Source organism: Poecilia formosa, unplaced genomic scaffold, assembly GCF_000485575.1.
Source record: "Poecilia formosa unplaced genomic scaffold, Poecilia_formosa-5.1.2 Scaffold279, whole genome shotgun sequence".
Classification (NCBI taxonomy): domain Eukaryota; kingdom Metazoa; phylum Chordata; class Actinopteri; order Cyprinodontiformes; family Poeciliidae; genus Poecilia; species Poecilia formosa.
This window is the reverse complement of record NW_006800218.1, coordinates 687,741-705,407: the sequence shown is the minus strand read 5'-3', so window position 1 is coordinate 705,407 and position 17,667 is coordinate 687,741. Positions and strand designations below refer to the sequence as shown.

The 17,667-nt window shown below is 41.4% G+C and overlaps 2 protein-coding genes across 8 annotated transcripts in view; both read left to right on the top strand.

The window, feature by feature from the left end:
• Positions 1 to 411: 411 nt before the first annotated feature.
• sap130a (Sin3A-associated protein a) lies at positions 412 to 12,799 on the top strand. Of its 6 annotated transcripts, none has more exons than XM_007571376.2 (21): positions 412 to 500; positions 1,627 to 1,754; positions 1,835 to 2,106; positions 3,446 to 3,604; positions 3,693 to 3,798; positions 4,038 to 4,153; positions 4,255 to 4,376; positions 4,848 to 4,995; positions 5,084 to 5,174; positions 5,279 to 5,383; positions 5,510 to 5,651; positions 5,954 to 6,069; positions 6,570 to 6,878; positions 7,404 to 7,578; positions 7,683 to 7,781; positions 7,861 to 8,213; positions 8,296 to 8,541; positions 9,214 to 9,339; positions 9,593 to 9,696; positions 9,985 to 10,098; positions 11,472 to 12,799. In XM_007571376.2, exons 2-21 carry the CDS (start codon positions 1,643 to 1,645, stop codon positions 11,628 to 11,630), a joined length of 3,174 nt encoding a protein of 1,057 aa, XP_007571438.1. In that variant the 5' UTR covers positions 412 to 500; positions 1,627 to 1,642; the 3' UTR covers positions 11,631 to 12,799. The 6 variants fall into 6 exon arrangements, with proteins under 6 accessions (XP_007571438.1, XP_007571439.1, XP_007571435.1 ...); XM_007571377.2 differs by lacking the exon at positions 412 to 500 and adding an exon at positions 703 to 785; XM_007571373.2 differs by lacking the exon at positions 412 to 500 and adding an exon at positions 851 to 921.
• A 1,757-nt stretch (positions 12,800 to 14,556) lies between these two features.
• The window catches only part of myo7ba (myosin VIIBa), a 32,186-nt gene continuing 29,075 nt past the window's right edge, over positions 14,557 to 17,667 (top strand). Inside the window, exons 1-4 of one of the 2 annotated variants that reach the window (XM_007571372.2) lie at positions 14,557 to 15,304; positions 15,859 to 15,894; positions 15,990 to 16,091; positions 16,183 to 16,335. In XM_007571372.2, the coding sequence (XP_007571434.1) occupies positions 15,877 to 15,894; positions 15,990 to 16,091; positions 16,183 to 16,335 (273 nt within the window). In that variant the 5' untranslated portion in view covers positions 14,557 to 15,304; positions 15,859 to 15,876. Of the gene's footprint in view, positions 15,305 to 15,704; positions 15,895 to 15,989; positions 16,092 to 16,182; positions 16,336 to 17,667 lie in introns of those variants that run through there. The other variant, XM_016681375.1, reaches the window with a different exon arrangement.

The window sequence follows — 17,667 nt, the reverse complement described above, 5'->3', positions numbered from 1 at the left end:
TTGTTGAGACCTTTCAGAGGTAATACACCATAAATTGTACACGTTGGTTTAAAAGGCATAATATTGACAAATTAATATAACGTCCTCTAAATACTTCTTGCACGTTTTCTCTTATGAACCACACTTGATCTGTCGGAGGTTTTACTCTGAATGAAAACTTGTATAGTTTTACGAATCTCTGCTCCCCTCTAATGGTAAACTGTGTTATTGCCCTTACTACTGTTCCAAGCGCCAAGATTCTCTTTTGGCGGGTTAGATAGAAGTGTTCATCAATATTCATGAGTTTGTGCTTCCCATTGGCTACTGGCTCAGGCAAGCGCACAGGGATTGGATAAAATATGACTTTATGAGGCATGTGACATCTGCACATGCTCTGACCAGATTGATACGATTTAGATTGGAAGAGCAGTGTCAGAATCCATAAAAAAATGTTTTCTTTGAGAAAAACAGCTTAGCCACCATTATAAGAACTGAAGTTCCAAGAAATTAAGCAACTAAGGGTAATTAGTTTGCATTTTTTTATTAGCTTAATTTAATTTTACGTTACTGTTCTGTGGTCTATAATGACATTAAGCAATTGACAATGCATTTTCTCTCCTTTTTTTTTTAGAATTTTTGAACTTTTTGATAAAACAATTCTTTAGTGTTTAACAAATAATTTACCGAGTTTATGTAAACGTCATCTTTTGAATAATAAATAGAAGGTGCAGTTTCCACAGACCACGTGACCACGTTGTTTCAGCGTAACATCTTTTGCTCGCAGCTAGCCAACGGCTTTTGCTAAGGTATAGTATTTCTGAAGTTCTGATTGGCCCATTAAGTCGACGCGCCCTCTGTGATTGGCTGAAAGAGCTAAGTTGTACCTATGCGTTCTTCCGGCTTACATGTTGGGGAAAAAAAGAAAAGACGAATGGAAAAATTGTAATCCTCGAAACGACCATTGCCTAGTTCTTTAGCGGTTACGGTAATGTCCGCACATATTCAGAAACATTGTCGCTTGGTTACCTCGTAGAAATCGCGCCTTTAGGCTCTTTGGAAAGTTAATACTTTAGACTGAAAAGCAGGCGGCTTCTAGTTGTCGTCTGGAACGTTAGCTTGCTGCTAGCAACAGCAGCTAGCTAACAAGGTAGCGTTTTACTTTTAAGGCTACGGAACCAAGACCATTGACCACAGAGACGATTATTTAGCTTAAGATAGGTCGCGTTTAGGTGTTTTTGTGCAGGCAGAACCTACAGACTACGTCTGTGTCATCAAAAGAACTTACTATTGGGTAGCACTTGTGTGATTACCGACGAGTGTTGTCATATGATATTCACCATTTAATACCAAACAAGGAGACGAGAAGCTGCCTGTTTTTTCATGTTTTTGAAAGCATTACGGTGCTTCTAACACTTAACGTCACCGAGTTGCTGTTATCTCCTCGGCTTCACCAGCTGCTACTGATTGTGTCCTGAACGTTTACATTAGCCTGCTCTCTGTCCCGCTCAGTTAAACTCCAGGGTTTTTACTTGTTATTGGCTACTTACATGTTTTAATATTGCATTTTTACTTTCAATTTGACTTTTATTAAACAATGTGTGGTTCTAAACTTGTTTTTCCCCCTTTCTTTTTCTTTTTTTTTTTTAGGTCAGAAGAAGGTCGGATGAGCTCTCAACAATTCCCCCGACACGGGCTGCCTGCGGTTAGCGGCGGTGCCGCTCAGATCCCTGCTCCTGCTAACCTGGTGCCCGTCAACCAGCCATCCAACCCTCCAGGTAAAGCATGATCATCATCACAGTGAGCTTAGCTTAAGTTCAATTAATCAGCTAAAGTGCTGAATCCTGTTTTTTTACAGGAGCTGTGGGAGAGGGGGACAGTAGTCGTGAAGGCGATCATGGTCAGCAGGACCACCCTCCCGCAACAGGAGGGGGGGCAACCTTAGCTTTCAGAGATGACAAGCAGGAGACCATGGTGGTCCGGCCTTACCCGCAGGTTCAGATGCATGGGCAGCCGCAAGCTGGCCCCCAGACAGTCTCCATCCAGCCTGGGGCGCCTGTCACCTTACCTGCACCCACTGTCCACCTCCCACAGGGCCAGCCTTCAGTTCTCACCGATGGCCAAATGAAGGTGACCATCTTTTATTTGTCCCAGTTAGCCTTTTTTGTTGTTGTTGTTGTTGTTGTTGATGTTTAGCTTTAGTTGGAAACTGGGGGGTTTTCTTTGTGTTATTATTTGGTTTTTTGTGAATTGAACTGCACAAGTGACATTTGAAACAAATCGGGTGCAATGCAGAGTTGCACCTGATTTGAATGTGTTTGTGTAGAAGCCCCACTTTTTCTATCATTTCTAAATGCAGCAACTATAGCTGCCTTTCAGTTGTTGTTGAGCATTCCTACAGTATGATGCTGCCACTGCTTTATTTTTCTGTGGGTGATATTCTCAGGATGATGTCCAGATATTAAATTGTGTGGATTAAATTACACACTGGTCTATTTGGGTCACTTCAAAGGCAATTGGTTGGACTGAGTTCTATTGAGATGATTGGACAAAGAGAGCCAAATACAAGTGTAGGCCACACGGTTTGTTTTTTTTCTTCTTTAATTAAATAATATAACCTTTTCCTGTTACGTCAACAAATACACACTTGTTTATGTTGCTCTCGCATAAAATCCCAATAAAACTATAGGTGCACCGAATACCCCATCACCATTATTTAAAAATCAGATCTGCCGATTATGATTTTGGCTAATACATTTTTATTTATAAATTTTTTTATAAGATCACAATACACCTTCAATGTCCCAATTATTATTATTTTTTTTTACATAATACCTGTGAAATACTACAAACTTGTTCTAGCAGCATATGAGGTTGTGCTCTCAAATATAAATGAAAAGTTTACAACAATGTTCTCCAGTAACATGGGACAAAGTGTCTGGATTGGCTGGTGGTTGCTTTTTTTTTTTTTTTTTTTTTTTTTTTTTGTTAATGCTGGAAAAAGTCGCCGGAGGGGGTTTAAAAAGTTGCAGACGTGACCTGGTCTGTCAATCGGCGCTCTCTCATGACAGTAAAAGGGAACAGTGGCTGATGTTCAGAACTTCACAGAGGTGGTTTTATCAGTTTCACATGCATTGGCCGATCACCTAAAATAAAGGAATCGATGCACCCCTAAACAAAATCCATTGGTTGTTGTAATCTGTCAAGTTACCTGTATTTATATCTGTGAAAGTTTCTAAAGTGTGAATACTTTTGTGCCGTGTTTTAGGAAAACAGTCATACTCTTAACTAAAACACTTTCCATGTCTCCAACACAGACCAAGAAGGCCACTTTTAGCTTTAGGCATAAAACAAATTCTTCCACTATTGTACAGGAAACATGCATTTAATGTTAACAAATCAGATTTGTCCTGCTTTTCAGAAACTCTCCCAGGTTTGTTAAATTGACCATCTCTCTGGTTACCTTCAGGCGGTCCATAAACCGCCCATTCCGAGTCGTCTGATCGCCCCAGCTCCTGCTTCCAACCAGGCTCACATACCTAAGGTGGCAAGTCACATCACTGTCACCATAGAGAGCACCATGCCCACCACCCCATCCATCCCCGTGGCAACCATCAGTGGTCAGCAGGTGTGCAGAGGCTCTGTACATTAGCCTCTTACGGATGTTGACGTTTCCTGGCTGATTATTAGTCTGTTCTGCTCCCGTGTTGCTTTAGGGTCACTCCAGCAACCTGCACCACCTAATGCCAGCCAACATTCACATCATCAGGACCCCCACTGTCCCTCCTCAGCCTCAGCCCTACCCATCCCATTTACCTCGAGGTACGGTTCTTATTGTGTCCTTAAGACGGTTGGCTGTTGTTCTCCTTATGGATTTCTTAAATGCACCTAAACATTTCAGATCTAGGAAACTACAAAATGCGGTCTTTTTTTTAAAAATTGCATTTGCTATTTCTGTCTGATTTATTAAAAAAATTTTTGGAACATTTAAGTGTGGAAAAAGAAGCAATAAATATATCTTGTCATCACTCTATTAAAATGTGTTGTTGTGCTCCCTGGAGGGGCGGCAGCAGCAGCTGTCATGTCCAGCTCCAAAACGGTCTTGCGGCCCGCTACCGGAGCCAGCGCTAGCCCTGGACAGCCCACGGTGCAGCACATCATCCATCAGACCATCCAGGTGAGTTCAACAGCTCAGACGGAGAAGGACAGAAACAAAACGGTCCGATAACGAGCTGCTCTGTGTTCCACCTTCCTTCTCTGCTGTGCTGTGCTGTGCAGTCCCGCCCCGCTGTAACAACATCCACAGCTGTTCTCCCAACTGTGGTGGCACCCATCTCAGCTGCCAGGACTCAGTCTCCTGTGATCAGTCCGACAGTCACTCACTCTGAAGTGACGCATGGGTATGTCTTGCAGAAAATATTGTATTTTAAATATAGATTAAATGTTCTTGTTCAGTTGCTTTAAAAAGAAAAAGAAGTTGTGTGTAAATGACCACATGAAAACGTCATAGCTTTTCTTTCTTTCTTTCCTCTTTTTTTTTTCTAAATTAGTAGTTTGGACAACAATTTCTTTAGCCTTTAATTTTGCCTTGTTTTAAAATCTTTTCTTAGCCCTCTCCTGCAACAGAGCAAAAGGGGACAGTGGGTGATTTTCAGACTTTGATTGGTTTCATAAATATCAGTTGAGCTCCCAAAATGAAGAAAATTGGCCGGCCGATTGAGAGCTGCAACGTCTACATATAATCTATATTTGTTGCTTTCCATCAGTTTTAATCAACACTTGCATACAGACATTATAATCTTACAACAGATATAGTCTTCATAAGCTTCTGCAGTGACGAACATGGTGATGTGAGCATTTTCCCATCGCAGGCGTCCGGCGTTGACCATCCACCCCCCTCCCGCCACCGTCGGCATCCAGAGGCCTCAGACGTCACGGGACTCGGCCACACGGATCACTCTGCCGTCACACCCTGCCATGGGAGCCCAGAAGGCCCAGACGCCGCACACCATGGCACAGGTTGGTGCTCTGCCATGTTCACGTGGTGAAAGTAGCGTTGATGACGCAAATGACTGTAGAGGAAATCTATGTGTCCTGTTTCAACCAGAAGCCCATCTTCAGCACTGTGACTCCTGTCGCCGCGGCGACTGTGGCACCTATAGTCGCCACCAACACTGTGCCATCGACGACCACGATAGGTACTGATGTTGAGCCTTTCTCAGCGGCTCACAGAAGGTAAACTTTGTTGGAACTTTAATTATTAGTAGCACACTAAAATCATTTCTGTTTCCCGAACGCTTAGGTTCTGTACCTCACACCCAAATGACCAGTAGCACTATCGTCACCGTGACGATGCCGTCCCACTCCTGTCACGCTACAGCAGCGACGACGTCCACTATCCCCGTCGGTAAGTCTGTTCTGTGTTTTGTTGTGTTGGGGTTTTTTTGTTTGTCGACCTTCATTTTGAATATTGTTTCTTGATCCTGATTGGTTGGCGTGGTGCCTTGCAGTAACCGTCCTGTGCCTTTAACAGCTAAAGTGGTCCCACAGCCGATCGCCCACTCTTCATCCCGCGTCCAGGCTGAGTACTCGGGAGAGAGGGCTAACCTCATCCCCATCCCAGGCCACAGGTCCTCTCCCAACCCCGTCACCATGGAAACCAGAAGTGACAACAGGTGAGAAGCAAAATGTTTGGTTTGAGTTATGTTTTAGCTCTAAGTGGATGGGAAGGTTCTTTGTTGTTTTTATATGTTGTCATAATTTTAAAAAATCTAGTCTTAATTTGACATGTGTAAAGGTTAAGGCACCTTGGTTACATCAGACTTGAGCACTTTTAATACTAAACACTTCTTAACTACAAAACATCCTGTGAAAGTTTAGCAGTAGAATAGTTGTAATCAGAAACATGGCATCAGGATACTGAGTGTAACAAATTATCTTGACTTTTGAAGAAGTTTTTTTTTCTCCTTGTCTACAGACCTTCTGTTCCAGTACAGCTCCAGTATTTCCTCCCAGCGTACTCTTCATCATACCCTCTGACACACACATACACACCCATCAGCAGCCCCGTGTCCACAATCCGCCAGTATCCAGGTGAGTCCAGCCAAGCCATGTTGTTTTACTTTTACATGGCTGGGATTCTGTTTTTATTTAAAGATGCACATCCCAAACACCAACTTCAGTGCATTTTATTTACTTATTTTTTGTGATAGACAAATAAGTAGTGAAAAATTAAGTGAAATTAAAAGTAATTAGCTTTTTTACTAATTACATGTGTAAAGTTGCCTGTACACCTTGCCCTGGTCTGATAGTTTGTAGAACCACTCTCTGCTCTGCAGTTTGTACAATTGGATACTGAAGTTCTAGCTTTTTTTTTTTATTATGTCTGAACTATAACTAAGTCTGGGTGTGTAAAAACGGTGTGTATTTTAGTTGTGTTCTGCATCCTGGTAGAAGGCTCATTTAAATGACTTAAAATTCTTTGAAGTTGGTTGTTTCAATGTGACAAAAATAGAACAATTCATCTTTATAATGTGTTGAATTTCTGCTTTGTAAAAATATGAAGCAACACATTTTTCCTTTTCTTCCTAAAGTCACCCCTCAAGCTCCAAGTTCGGCTCTGCCTGCTCAGGCTGGAGTGGGCGTGGCCACCACCGTTCACCTCAACCACATGCAGCTGATGACGGTGGATCGCATTGGCCTCCCGTCGGCACAGATCAGCACCCAGGGTATCCAGCCCGCACCGATTGCCGCGCAGGGCATCCAGCCCGCGCAGATCGGGGTTCAGGGTCTCCACACGTCTGCGTCGATCGCTACGCAGGGGGTTCAGCCCGCACCGATCGTCACACAGCAGCAGCAACAGCCTCAGCAGCAACAGCAGCCGCAGACTGAAGCCAAGCCAGGTAGCTGCTCACCTGAGTCTGCCTGATTGGGAATCGTAGTTGTTAGTTTTTAACAGAACTGGGGCTTATTGGTGATAGATGTGTCACTGATTTCATGGTGTATAGCTTCTAGTTGTTTTCTAGATTGTTTTTCAATAAGTGTTGTGTTGTTTATAGCAATTTAGTTCTTTGCTGCTGTGACACATGAAAATCCCCATGATGGTATTAAGATGTCATTTCTATAACTCTCTCTCTATATATATCTGTCTCTATATTTATCTGTCTTCGTCTGTCTATACATCTATCTATTCAACTCTCTCTCTCTCTCTCTCTCTCTATATATATATATATATATAGTGATATAGATGTATAGACAGATATAGCCTTAGATGTAAAATAGAATTTCAATGTGTATCTCTGTATATCTAAGTCTATGCATCTATGTCTCTGTATGTGTCGCTATCTCTGTATATACCAATCTGTCTCAAAATGTCTATACCTCTACAACACTGTGTCTCTATATATATCTGTATTTATTGATTTCAGGTGTTGTTCTGGCTGACGGTTTTGTAGCGAGTCCCATCAGCACCACGTTTGGCGCCACCCAGCCTGTAGCTACCATGGTGCAGGCCCACACACAGGGACCAGGAGTGGGTGGAGCTCCCAACCTGGGTTCATCCCCTCGACCCAGCATCCTGCGAAAGAAACCTGCGACCGAAGGGTGAGGGCTCGCATCAGATCGCAGTTCCTAACAGGAGTTTTTTTTTTTTTTTTTTTGTTTTTTTTTTTTTTTTTTACTTTCTTTTTCCTGTTTTTGTTTTCCAGATGTGTTCGTAAGGCCCTGATCCCCACCCAGCCCAGTGAATCCAACAGTGGCAGAATCGATGGCGGCGTGAGAGGAGCAGGATCTCCCCGGCCCGCGGGGTGAGCTTCTTTTGCGTCGGTCGCCTCATTGTTGTTCTGAAACGATTCCTATCAGTTGACTCTTCTCTCCTGTCGTTAGAGTCAAACCCAAAGCAGAGGTCCACATGGCCGTGGCCCCACCAGTCATGGCTGCAGTCGAAGCTCTGCCTGCCCAAGGAGGGGAGCAGCAGGCCTCCAACCCCCAGCACCTGACTCAGGCCATGCCCACCATGCTGGCGACCCCGGGGCCCGTTCCTCCCTCCCAGCCCTCCACCGTTCTCTCCCTGCCGGCGGCCATGGCCGTGACCCCCCCTGTTCCGGCTTCGATGGCCAACACCGTGGCCTCCCCCACTCAGCCCGCTGCCAGTAGCACGGCGGCCTGCGCCGCCAGCTCCACCTGCCCAGACGTCAAGATCAAGCAGGAGGTGGAACCAATGGACACCTCGCAGCCCGGTAGGAAACGTCTTCTTCCTCCAGTTATCAGAGAGTGTGTCAGAAACGTGGATTCACACGCAAACATGTTGCATCCCTGTAGATCCCAATGTGAATTTGTCCTCAGCCCCGGCCGGCTCCACCCAGGCCAACACGCTGAACCCTCCGGCTGCAGCCGAGCTGGTCCCCGGGGCCTCACCCAGGAAGAAGCCCCGCAAACAGCAGCACGTCATCTCCACAGAGGAGAGCGAGATGGTGGAAACCAACAGCACCGACGAAGAGAAGGCCCCCGGGAGGCCCATCAGCGGCAGGGCGGAGAGGCGGGAGTCCCCTCCCCGGGAATACGTTGGTACGCTTTAACAGCCACTGATAAAATCACTGTGCAACTAAACATTCTTTAAGTAATCGGTTATTCTATTAATTAATTTGATTTTTTATTTAAGCCTTCTTTATGCAACATTACAAGCCCTCCAGGAGATCTGGGAAGTTTTGTTTTTCTTTTGCGTTACCTCGTAAAAGGGTTACAATATTATAAATACATTTAAAAAATGCAAATAAACAAATTATTTGATTCTTTTTTTATATATATAAAATATTTCATTGCCTAAAATGAGACGACGCAGCATTTCTCAGTCCTTTCTGTTTGATTGAAAGTCAGCACAGTGAATGGCTGAGCTGTTTAATTTGTAGATTAACCAATTTTTGGATTAACAGATTAACTGGATTCCCAAAGAAACTGAATTTGAACAGGGTGAAACTAAAACTACGCCATTTGAGGAGTTCTGGGTAGAACTTTTTTTACTATCATAAATGCATTGCTTGTAATATTTGTACAGTTGTTCTATAATTGCTCTGAGGGTGTCATTTCTTCAGAAAATGGCCTTTTCTCAGTTTGTATACTCTAGTTAACGGCTAATCAATTACTAAATTAGCTGATAATTATTTCAGTAATCGATTTGTCCCGATTTATCGTTTCATGTTTGATCGATTAGAGATTTTAAAAATTAATTTTCTCTTGCAGATGAAGAAGGAGTTCGATATGTGCCAGTCAGGCCTCGTCCTCCCATCACACTGCTGCGGCACTACCGCAACCCCTGGAAGGCTGCCTACCACCACTTTCAGAGGTACAGCGACATCAGGGTCAAAGGTGAGTCCTCTTATGACGGTCTGCCCAAATCAAGAATTCTTGAGCTGCTTAGTTATAATATCGAAATTATCGTATTGTGTTATTAAAATAACACAATACGAATGTGTTTACAAAGTACATTGTAAGTTTCTTTTTTTTCTAATACGTAATTTTCGTGATCATTTTAAGTAGGAACTAAAATGTAAAACTGATAGAGCTGCTCCAATGTATTTTAATGAAACCAGTTTAGACTGTCAGTATTTTTCCCTTTCAGAAGAGAAGAAGTGCAGCTTGCAGGATATGGCCAATCAGAGAGGAGTGGCATGCAGGGCACAAGGCTGGAAGATTCATCTGTGTGCTGCACAGCTCAGGCAGCTGGTGAGTGACCGCCACGTGTTAACGTTTGTTCAGCAAGTTGTTCATAAAGTGCATCTTCATCAACTTTAATTTCAGAGTTAGAAAATTAGGGGAAAGAAAAAAAACTGTAGTCATTTCATGTGAACAATAAAATGGTTTTTACCTAATGTTATAGTTGTAGGAAACAGTTTGTACCATTTCAAAAGTCTTTCATTATTACTACTACTTAGAATTGTGCAAAACTCATAATTGGTTAACCAACTGAAAGGTCTTTAAGTTAGATTTTTGTTTCTCTGTTTGTGTCTGTAGTCGAGTTTGGAGCATGATGTGTACAGCCGTCTCTCCACCCTCCAAGAGGGCCTTATTCCAAAGAAGAGAGCAGGATCTGACGATGACCTGCACCGAATCAACGAGCTCATTCAGGTACTACAGACAACTTGGAGATATTTTCATTTTAACGTCTACTTATGGTCATATTGAGCAAGAATGGAACATGTTAGCATAGGCATTTTATGCTTAGGGGTATTTCTTGTCAGATTTGTTAGTTGTCAAGATTTATTGACGATCAACTGCCAAGTTAAACAGTTAGTGTGCTTGGAATCGTTTTTGACTTTCAAGAGCACAACACATTTTAAAATCCTTTTTTAATTAAGCTGTCACATTTAGGACTCTGTTTCCAGTCACAGTTGGATGTTTCACTCAGATTTGTTCAGACATGTAGATCCTGCTAGGAAGTAAAGCCTCTCTAACTTCCACTGTTTATTTAGCTCCCTGAATTACACCATGAGAAACTGATTTTGTGGAACATAAAATCCTGCCACACCTCTTAGTGTTTGTATTGGGTTGAAGAGTGTACAAATGAGCTTTTTTTACTTTTACTGTATCATCACAGAGCCCTGTGGGGTTTTTTTTGTTGTTGTTGTAATGGACAACAAAACCACTTATCTAGCCCCACTGAGGGTTAATTTTTGCTTCAAAAAAAATGAACTGATTGGACACTGGAAAAGACTATTGTTGTATGCAAGTTGTCCTGAAAGGGTTCAGCACATCGGTGAAGCTATCAAGCCTAAAATAGCATCTCAATACTAAGCATGTTTCAGCAGCACAGACGCTAATGCTAACTCAGCGTCATCATTTCTAAAGATGGGTTCTTTTTTTCCACATATGTTCTGTGAATGAAACACTTGAAAACTGACTGGGTGTAGAAGCACTTTGAACCAATGCGGTGTTTGAATAACCTAGATAGATTAAAAACAAATTCATATGCCTGTTTATTCAATAATTTATCAGCAAAATGGGTTTTTGAATTGAAAATATTGCTTATTTTAGATATAAATGTTTTATTAAAATTATAGATCCTGCAGTTTACTGAATTAAAAATTTTAATCCAGTCCCTCCACAAATTTAAAAGTTTAACACATAGTTTATAAATGAAGTGCCAGTAGTGGCATAATTATTAGATGAATTAATCATAAAAATTCTGCTTGTGCAGAGTCATTCTCAGTATTTGGCATGTCGAGGTGAGTGGATTTTCATCGGCACAAAGCATCAGAATAGAATGGTTTCTTAGGTAGCATTTTTGATTTACAAGTTTTAACATTATGCAACAGCTTTTTTTTTTTTAACACACATTACAGTAATGTGATGAGGGATAAGATGGTTTCTCTTTAAGGTTTTATTGGTTGTTGTTTTTTTTTATGTTTCAGAAATAGTTGAAAGCTAACCGAATGTTTAATTAACCGCTGCCAAAGCAAATCGCTTTACGTAAACCGTAAATCAAATTTTTGCGTTCCCAGGGCAACATGCAGCGCTGTAAGCTGGTGATGGACCAAGTGACTGAGGCCAGAGACACCATGATGAAGGTTCTCGACCACAAGGAGAAAGTTCTGAAGCTGCTCAACAAGAACGGCACCGTCAAGAAATCGTCCAAACTGAAGCGCAAAGAACGGGCGTGAGGTTGAGGGTGAGTCGCTCGTCCCTCGACAACCGCCGCCTCGTTTCCACGGAGGAAAGGGGGCGGGGCGAAGGAGCCGTTCTGAATTCTGGTGCTATGATTTGCTGCATACAATCGCACGCGCCCTTCCTCAACTGCCTGTGGTTGGAGAGGCAGAGAGAGAAGCCAACCAGGGAGGCTTCGGCGATCGGAGAAGCTCACCCGGACAGCGTTCTCTTAAAGACACAGTGAACATACTGAGTATGAAGCAATCTGGATGTTAGTGGGGACAAACAAAACAAAACCCACGGCGGATTTACTTTAAAGACTCTCGAGGCTTGTTTTATTATTAGTTTCTGCCTCTTCCATTAGGACAGTTCAAAGATGGCTTCCTGTGTATCTGTGATAATTGGCATGCAGATGCAGAGAATTTTGAGTCCATCTCCTCAGATTTTACTTTTAGTCAACAGTTTATTCAGACTAATCTTGGCTGTGCTCAGTCTGTGCCTTCATTTTGTTAGTGTAGAAGAATTGGATGTAGAAATGTGTAAGCTGTCCCACATTTCAAATCACTACATTTTTTTTCCTTATGGCTAATTTTTTTTTATATATATCTATATATACATATATTTCATTCAATGGATACACATTTACCCTTTTTTTTTTTTTATCAGCCCCTTGTTTAGTTGTAATCTACAAATCAAAATGACAATACTTGTGTGGGTTAAAAACCTTAATGTGGCATGTTTAAAATAATTTTTTATAGTTTAAAAAATAAATCCTCAAAGAATGTCCTTAGTTTTGAAAGTGAGAATGCAAAAAACATCGAACTGCCATCTTTTATCCACTTTAAGATGAATAGATGTCCCACTGTTTAGAAGTGGCGTTGATTTGGTGTGAGATGGTGCAGTGTTTGAAACAGAAGAAGAGACTAACTCGCCTTGTGCTCTTACAACGGCAGACTGACTTCATGTAAATCACTGTAAATGTGCTTTTGGTTTTTCATTGACTTGGTTCTTTTCAAGTTTTTGTACTCGATGAAACAGTTTGTGTTGTGCGTGTGTGTGTTACGCCGCTTCATCGCTGCAGAGTGTAACCATTGCAGAGTTGCAGGATGAAGTGGGCTTGAAAATATCTAGTCATTGTACATTGTTTTTGTCTGTGTAATTATAGTAAAGATACTTAAAGCTACGTTTCTGTGGAATCAATTCAACTCACTTTAGGTAGTATTTGTCACCTGTCGAAGCAATTAATGTTTTTCTTTGTATGTTTGGATCCGTAATTTAAAAATGTTTTAGTTAAATGGGGGCTTACCTCAAGGACACGGACTCCTTTTGTGACATCTTGGGGAAGCAAAACCAACAGGAAGAGGACAGTGGACTTCCTGTAGACTGCTCCATCCTTGGACAGCCATTTTGATTACAGGTACAAGGAACGCCTTAGGAATGTCCAGCTGTCGCACCATGCACATCGTAGTGTGAAATATGGGCTTCAACTCCACACCCAAAACAAATGTAAAGATGCTGGCATTCACAGTTAAAGTAGTTCTGCACTGACAGACTAACATGCCACTAAGAGAGGAAGAAGTCATCACTTCAAAAGCAACAAAAGTTTGACGATACACTTGGGGAGGAAGACCTTAATTTGTGAAGACTTTTTTGGTGATGAAACCCAAGTTGAAATGTTTGTCCATAATTGTTATAGTGGAGAAACTTTTTTTTTTTTAAGGGAAAAATCTGCAAGTCTGAGAACACAATTGGGGCCTGCATCAAACTATTAGTTTAATAATCAATTATTCTGATTATTAATTGGAATAACAAAATTAGCACATTGTTTCACTCAGGCCTTTTAAATAGAAAATTTAAAATGCATATCAAAAAATCCAAATTAAATCAATTCATTTTTATTAATGCAAAAACAGCACTCCTTTAGTAAATGCTTGGTCATTTGTAGATAAATGACCAAGCCAATGACCAATGTCTGGCTAAAAAAATACTTTCAACATCAACATGTGAAATGTACAATGTTCAGTGGATTTTCATACATATATATTGAACAAGCCAAAAATTCCACTTAGAACATAATTACAGGTGAAGGTTTTTATCTTAAATGTACTTTTTTTTTTTGTTCAGTTTTGATGTAATTACTGCTCTGAATGTGTTTTCATCAAACCCCCTTGTTTTGAGTCTTTACACTCCAGGGAGTGCTGGATCATGTTTTTATGTGAGAGGGATCGTTTGACATGAGGAAAACATTACATAGATGAGTTGAAGTTACAGTTCATGACATCATCCATGAAGTTTAGATTTTGAGCAGACACATCTGACAACTCTCATGGTCTCATATGTCCTATGAGACCAACATATGTATCATAGGACGTATGTTGGCGGAATAGCCTACAAACCTCTTAGCAAACTATGGCGGGAAGCTTCTGGAAGGATACACTGCGTGTTTGAGCCAAGTCGGGCTCAAACAAACAAAAACTGGTAGAATTTATTTTTATGTTATTCTACCAGTTACATAAAAAAATGTCAAACAGTGAATTAGAGCGACGTATTCAGAGTAAGTACACCCCGATTGAATTTAAGGTGAAGGTGCACAAAAAAGGTGAGTATATAAACTGTTCCGAAAACTTTTCCAGTTTGCTTCAGCCTCAACATCCACGGCAGAATTCATCACGGAAAGTTATTCAAACTGACTCGGACGCCATTTTGTCCCTTTAAAACCAAATATCTTAAAATCTTCAGAATCTGTATGCTGTAGTGTTTACAAACTCCAGAAAGCCTCCGACTCTTGAGGCCTCTTGCGACCCAAACACTCAAATCTAAATTGACGGAATTTTGTCCGGTACAGATTATTGGTGAAATTTATTTATTTATTAAATCCATTCTTCATTCCAGTTGTTTATTAGAAGACAAAAACAAGACTACTCGAAGCATCTTTATATAGTGTGCTCTGTTTAATTATTGATTCTCGGATCTAATTGCTCTCAGCAGGTGGTTTACCCGAGTCAACCTTGCTTTGCCATGTTATTAAACAAATCACCTTCCGGGTAAAGTGGAATTAGGATCAGTGGACCACGCCTGAAGGAAGGCGATTAAATTAGCAGTGTTATTACGGAGCAAGCTAGTTATCTCTTCAGTGTCATTAACCTTTTCATTTCTAAAACTTTTTTTTAATCGTAACACATTTATCAACGTTTGACCCAGAACAACTGTGATAATGGACCAGGCATTAAGAGGACGGACTGCCTTCTTCCTTCTAGCACTTTCTATAACTGCATCTTGTGGAGCTTTTAACAGGGAAGTCGGAGCACATTTATTGTACAACCATTAAAATAGCTCCCTTATCTTTATTGTGCCACACACTGTAATGCCACGCTTCACATTTCTTTTAGCCTTGTTTGTTTTTTGTTTTTTTTCACCAAACATGAATTCTCTTCAGTTGTCGATTTTTGAAACGAAAGTCATTATTCCTTTTTGATAATTTTAAAAAACAAACAAACAAAAAAACAAAAACAAAGCAGACGCCCATTTTGTAGCTACTGGCGATGCCGGGTGGCTCTATTGTAGGAGCAAAGTCAAAGAGCCATAAAATGAGACGATGCTGGGGGAAAGTTCCTGCTTCGCAGCCATTCAAGGAAAAGATCCCTCAGCTGTGAGGAAGGCCTTGGACCACAGGGACACCTGTTCTCAGGTAAGAGCTCATAGTTGGTGTTGGAAAATCTCTCATTAGAAAAATACCACCTTGAACTCGATGAGGTGTTTTACTGGCGTCTTATTTTAAAATGTGTTCGTTCAGGATTATGTAAGATGAAACGGTTACGACGGCGTATGCCACTGTAGATAGGAATAAAAAAGGAGTACATTTCCGCCAAAACACTGACATTTTTGAGAAGTCAAAAAATTTCTAGGCAGAAAATATGGAAATTTGTGAGTTTGAAAAGTCGAATTTTTGTTTTAGAGTTCTCGCAAATTGTCGATTTTTCAAACTCGTGCATTTCAAAGGTTTTTGTCTCGAAAATTTCTGACACGTCAAAATTTGAGGGCTTTTCTTTTGGGTGGAAATGTATATATATATTGCCAATGGCCATAATACAGATAGTGTCGAGAACGAATTTATAATACTTCTTGAAATTTTTTTTAATGACTTAATTGCTTGTTGTTTCGAACAGGCTCAAACTGTTCCGCTTGAGCCTGCATTGCTTCGTCAGCGTTTCTGCCTGACAAAGTATTTATTTTTATTTTCAGACTTACTAAATTGCTGCTATGCTGCATTTAAGTAAGGTACGACTGTTGAATTTCACTTATTCCTGCACATTTGTATAAACCTTAAACGCATCATGTAAAGTCGACTGTAACTCTTGGCGTTTTCCAACCAGGGGGATTTCGTTTGGGTGGACTCCGGCAGTGGAGTCCCTATCGGGGCCGAGGTTACAGTTACCGATACCGGGCAGCTTCAGCTCATCGACGATGAAGGAAAGGTACCACACCTGTAAAATATTCGCTTCACTTCCACTAGTCAAACTCGCGTTTAATCCCTCTCTGAGTCAATTAATGGCCGTTTGGATGCAGGAGCACAAAATCAACAAGAAGACCCAGGGCAGCATCCGCCCCATGCACCCCAGCGCGGTGAAAGGTGTGGACGACATGATAATGCTGGGCGACCTGAACGAGGCTGGGCTACTCAGGAACCTGCTGGTCCGCCACAAAGAGGGCATCATCTATGTAAGTTTCTGTTCCCGGGAGTCCACCCAGTTTTACGACGCCCATAAGCGGCCACTGGAAACGTTTACTGGACTTGGCGAGAGAAGCGGCTCCGCTTAGACTTTGTCCCCCGGATTTATCGCGGAGCTGTTCGTCTCCATGGAAATTAATAAGGCAGTGTCGCCAGATACAACGACCCTGCGTTTTCTGCGTCACCGCGGCGAAGCTCACCTGTGCGTGGAGAGCCATAAACCCAGAGATTCTGTTCATGTCAGTGTTTTAGGTTTACTTTAATTACTCAGCTCACCAAGTGACACGCATTTTATATCTGTATATTGATTAATTCCACTCACACTGTTGTTTTTCAGGCCTCTATTCCAGTTAAAAACATTTATTTTTTTTCTGATGGAAACTTGATATTTAAGATTAGAATGTTACATCAGACCAATCAAAAAACAATGCTAATTTATTAAATATGCTTTAAGCAGGCACTGAAACTGAATGTTCAGCTAGAAACAATATATATCTGGAACACTGCTACTTTAGAATACAAAAAGTCAGATTGTGCTGCATTCAAGTACAAAACGGTAACATATTCTTTTTGTCATTTAGAAAGCTGAACTCATTATTTAGATTTATTGCACCTTTATTTTTATGTAATTTTGAAGATTATGGCTTTCAGAGAATAAAAACCCAAACGTAGTGTTTTGAGCTTCGTTTTAAGATCCAGCTGTATCTGAATTATGCCACAGTGTAAGCTAAAAAAAAAGTATTTATGTTTCAATTTAATCTTTTTTCTGTGATTCAGAGCCACTCTAGGATGCATTAAAAACCCATCTAATTTTTAAAGGGATCAGTTGGAAGTCATTTGATGAAATTCATTTTAGTTAAACTATCTTAACTGTAAGCACCTTTTCAGTTCCTTTGTTGTATTGACTTATTTTAGCCTTCCTTTTATTATTATTCAGTTCAGCATCACAAAACTCCCCAAACTATCAGCTTGTCACCAGATTCAGCGGGTGGTCTCTTTCATCCTCTGAGCTCGGGTCCTCTACCAGAGGCCTGGGAGCTTGAGGGTTCTGCACAGTATCTTGGCTGTGCCTAGAACTGCACATTTCTGGACTGAGATGTCTGATGTTCCTGGGATCTGTTTTAGCCACTGCTCCAGTTTGGGGGAGACTGCCCCGAGGGCCCCGATGACCACAGGCACCACTGTGGTCTTCACCTTCCAGGCCTTCTCCAGTTCCTCTCTGAGGCCCTGGTATTTCTCCAGTTTCTCATGCTCCTTTTTCCTGATGTTGATAAGCTTGGTTATGTCGTTCCATGTACGCTTTCCCTGCCAGCATCTTGCAC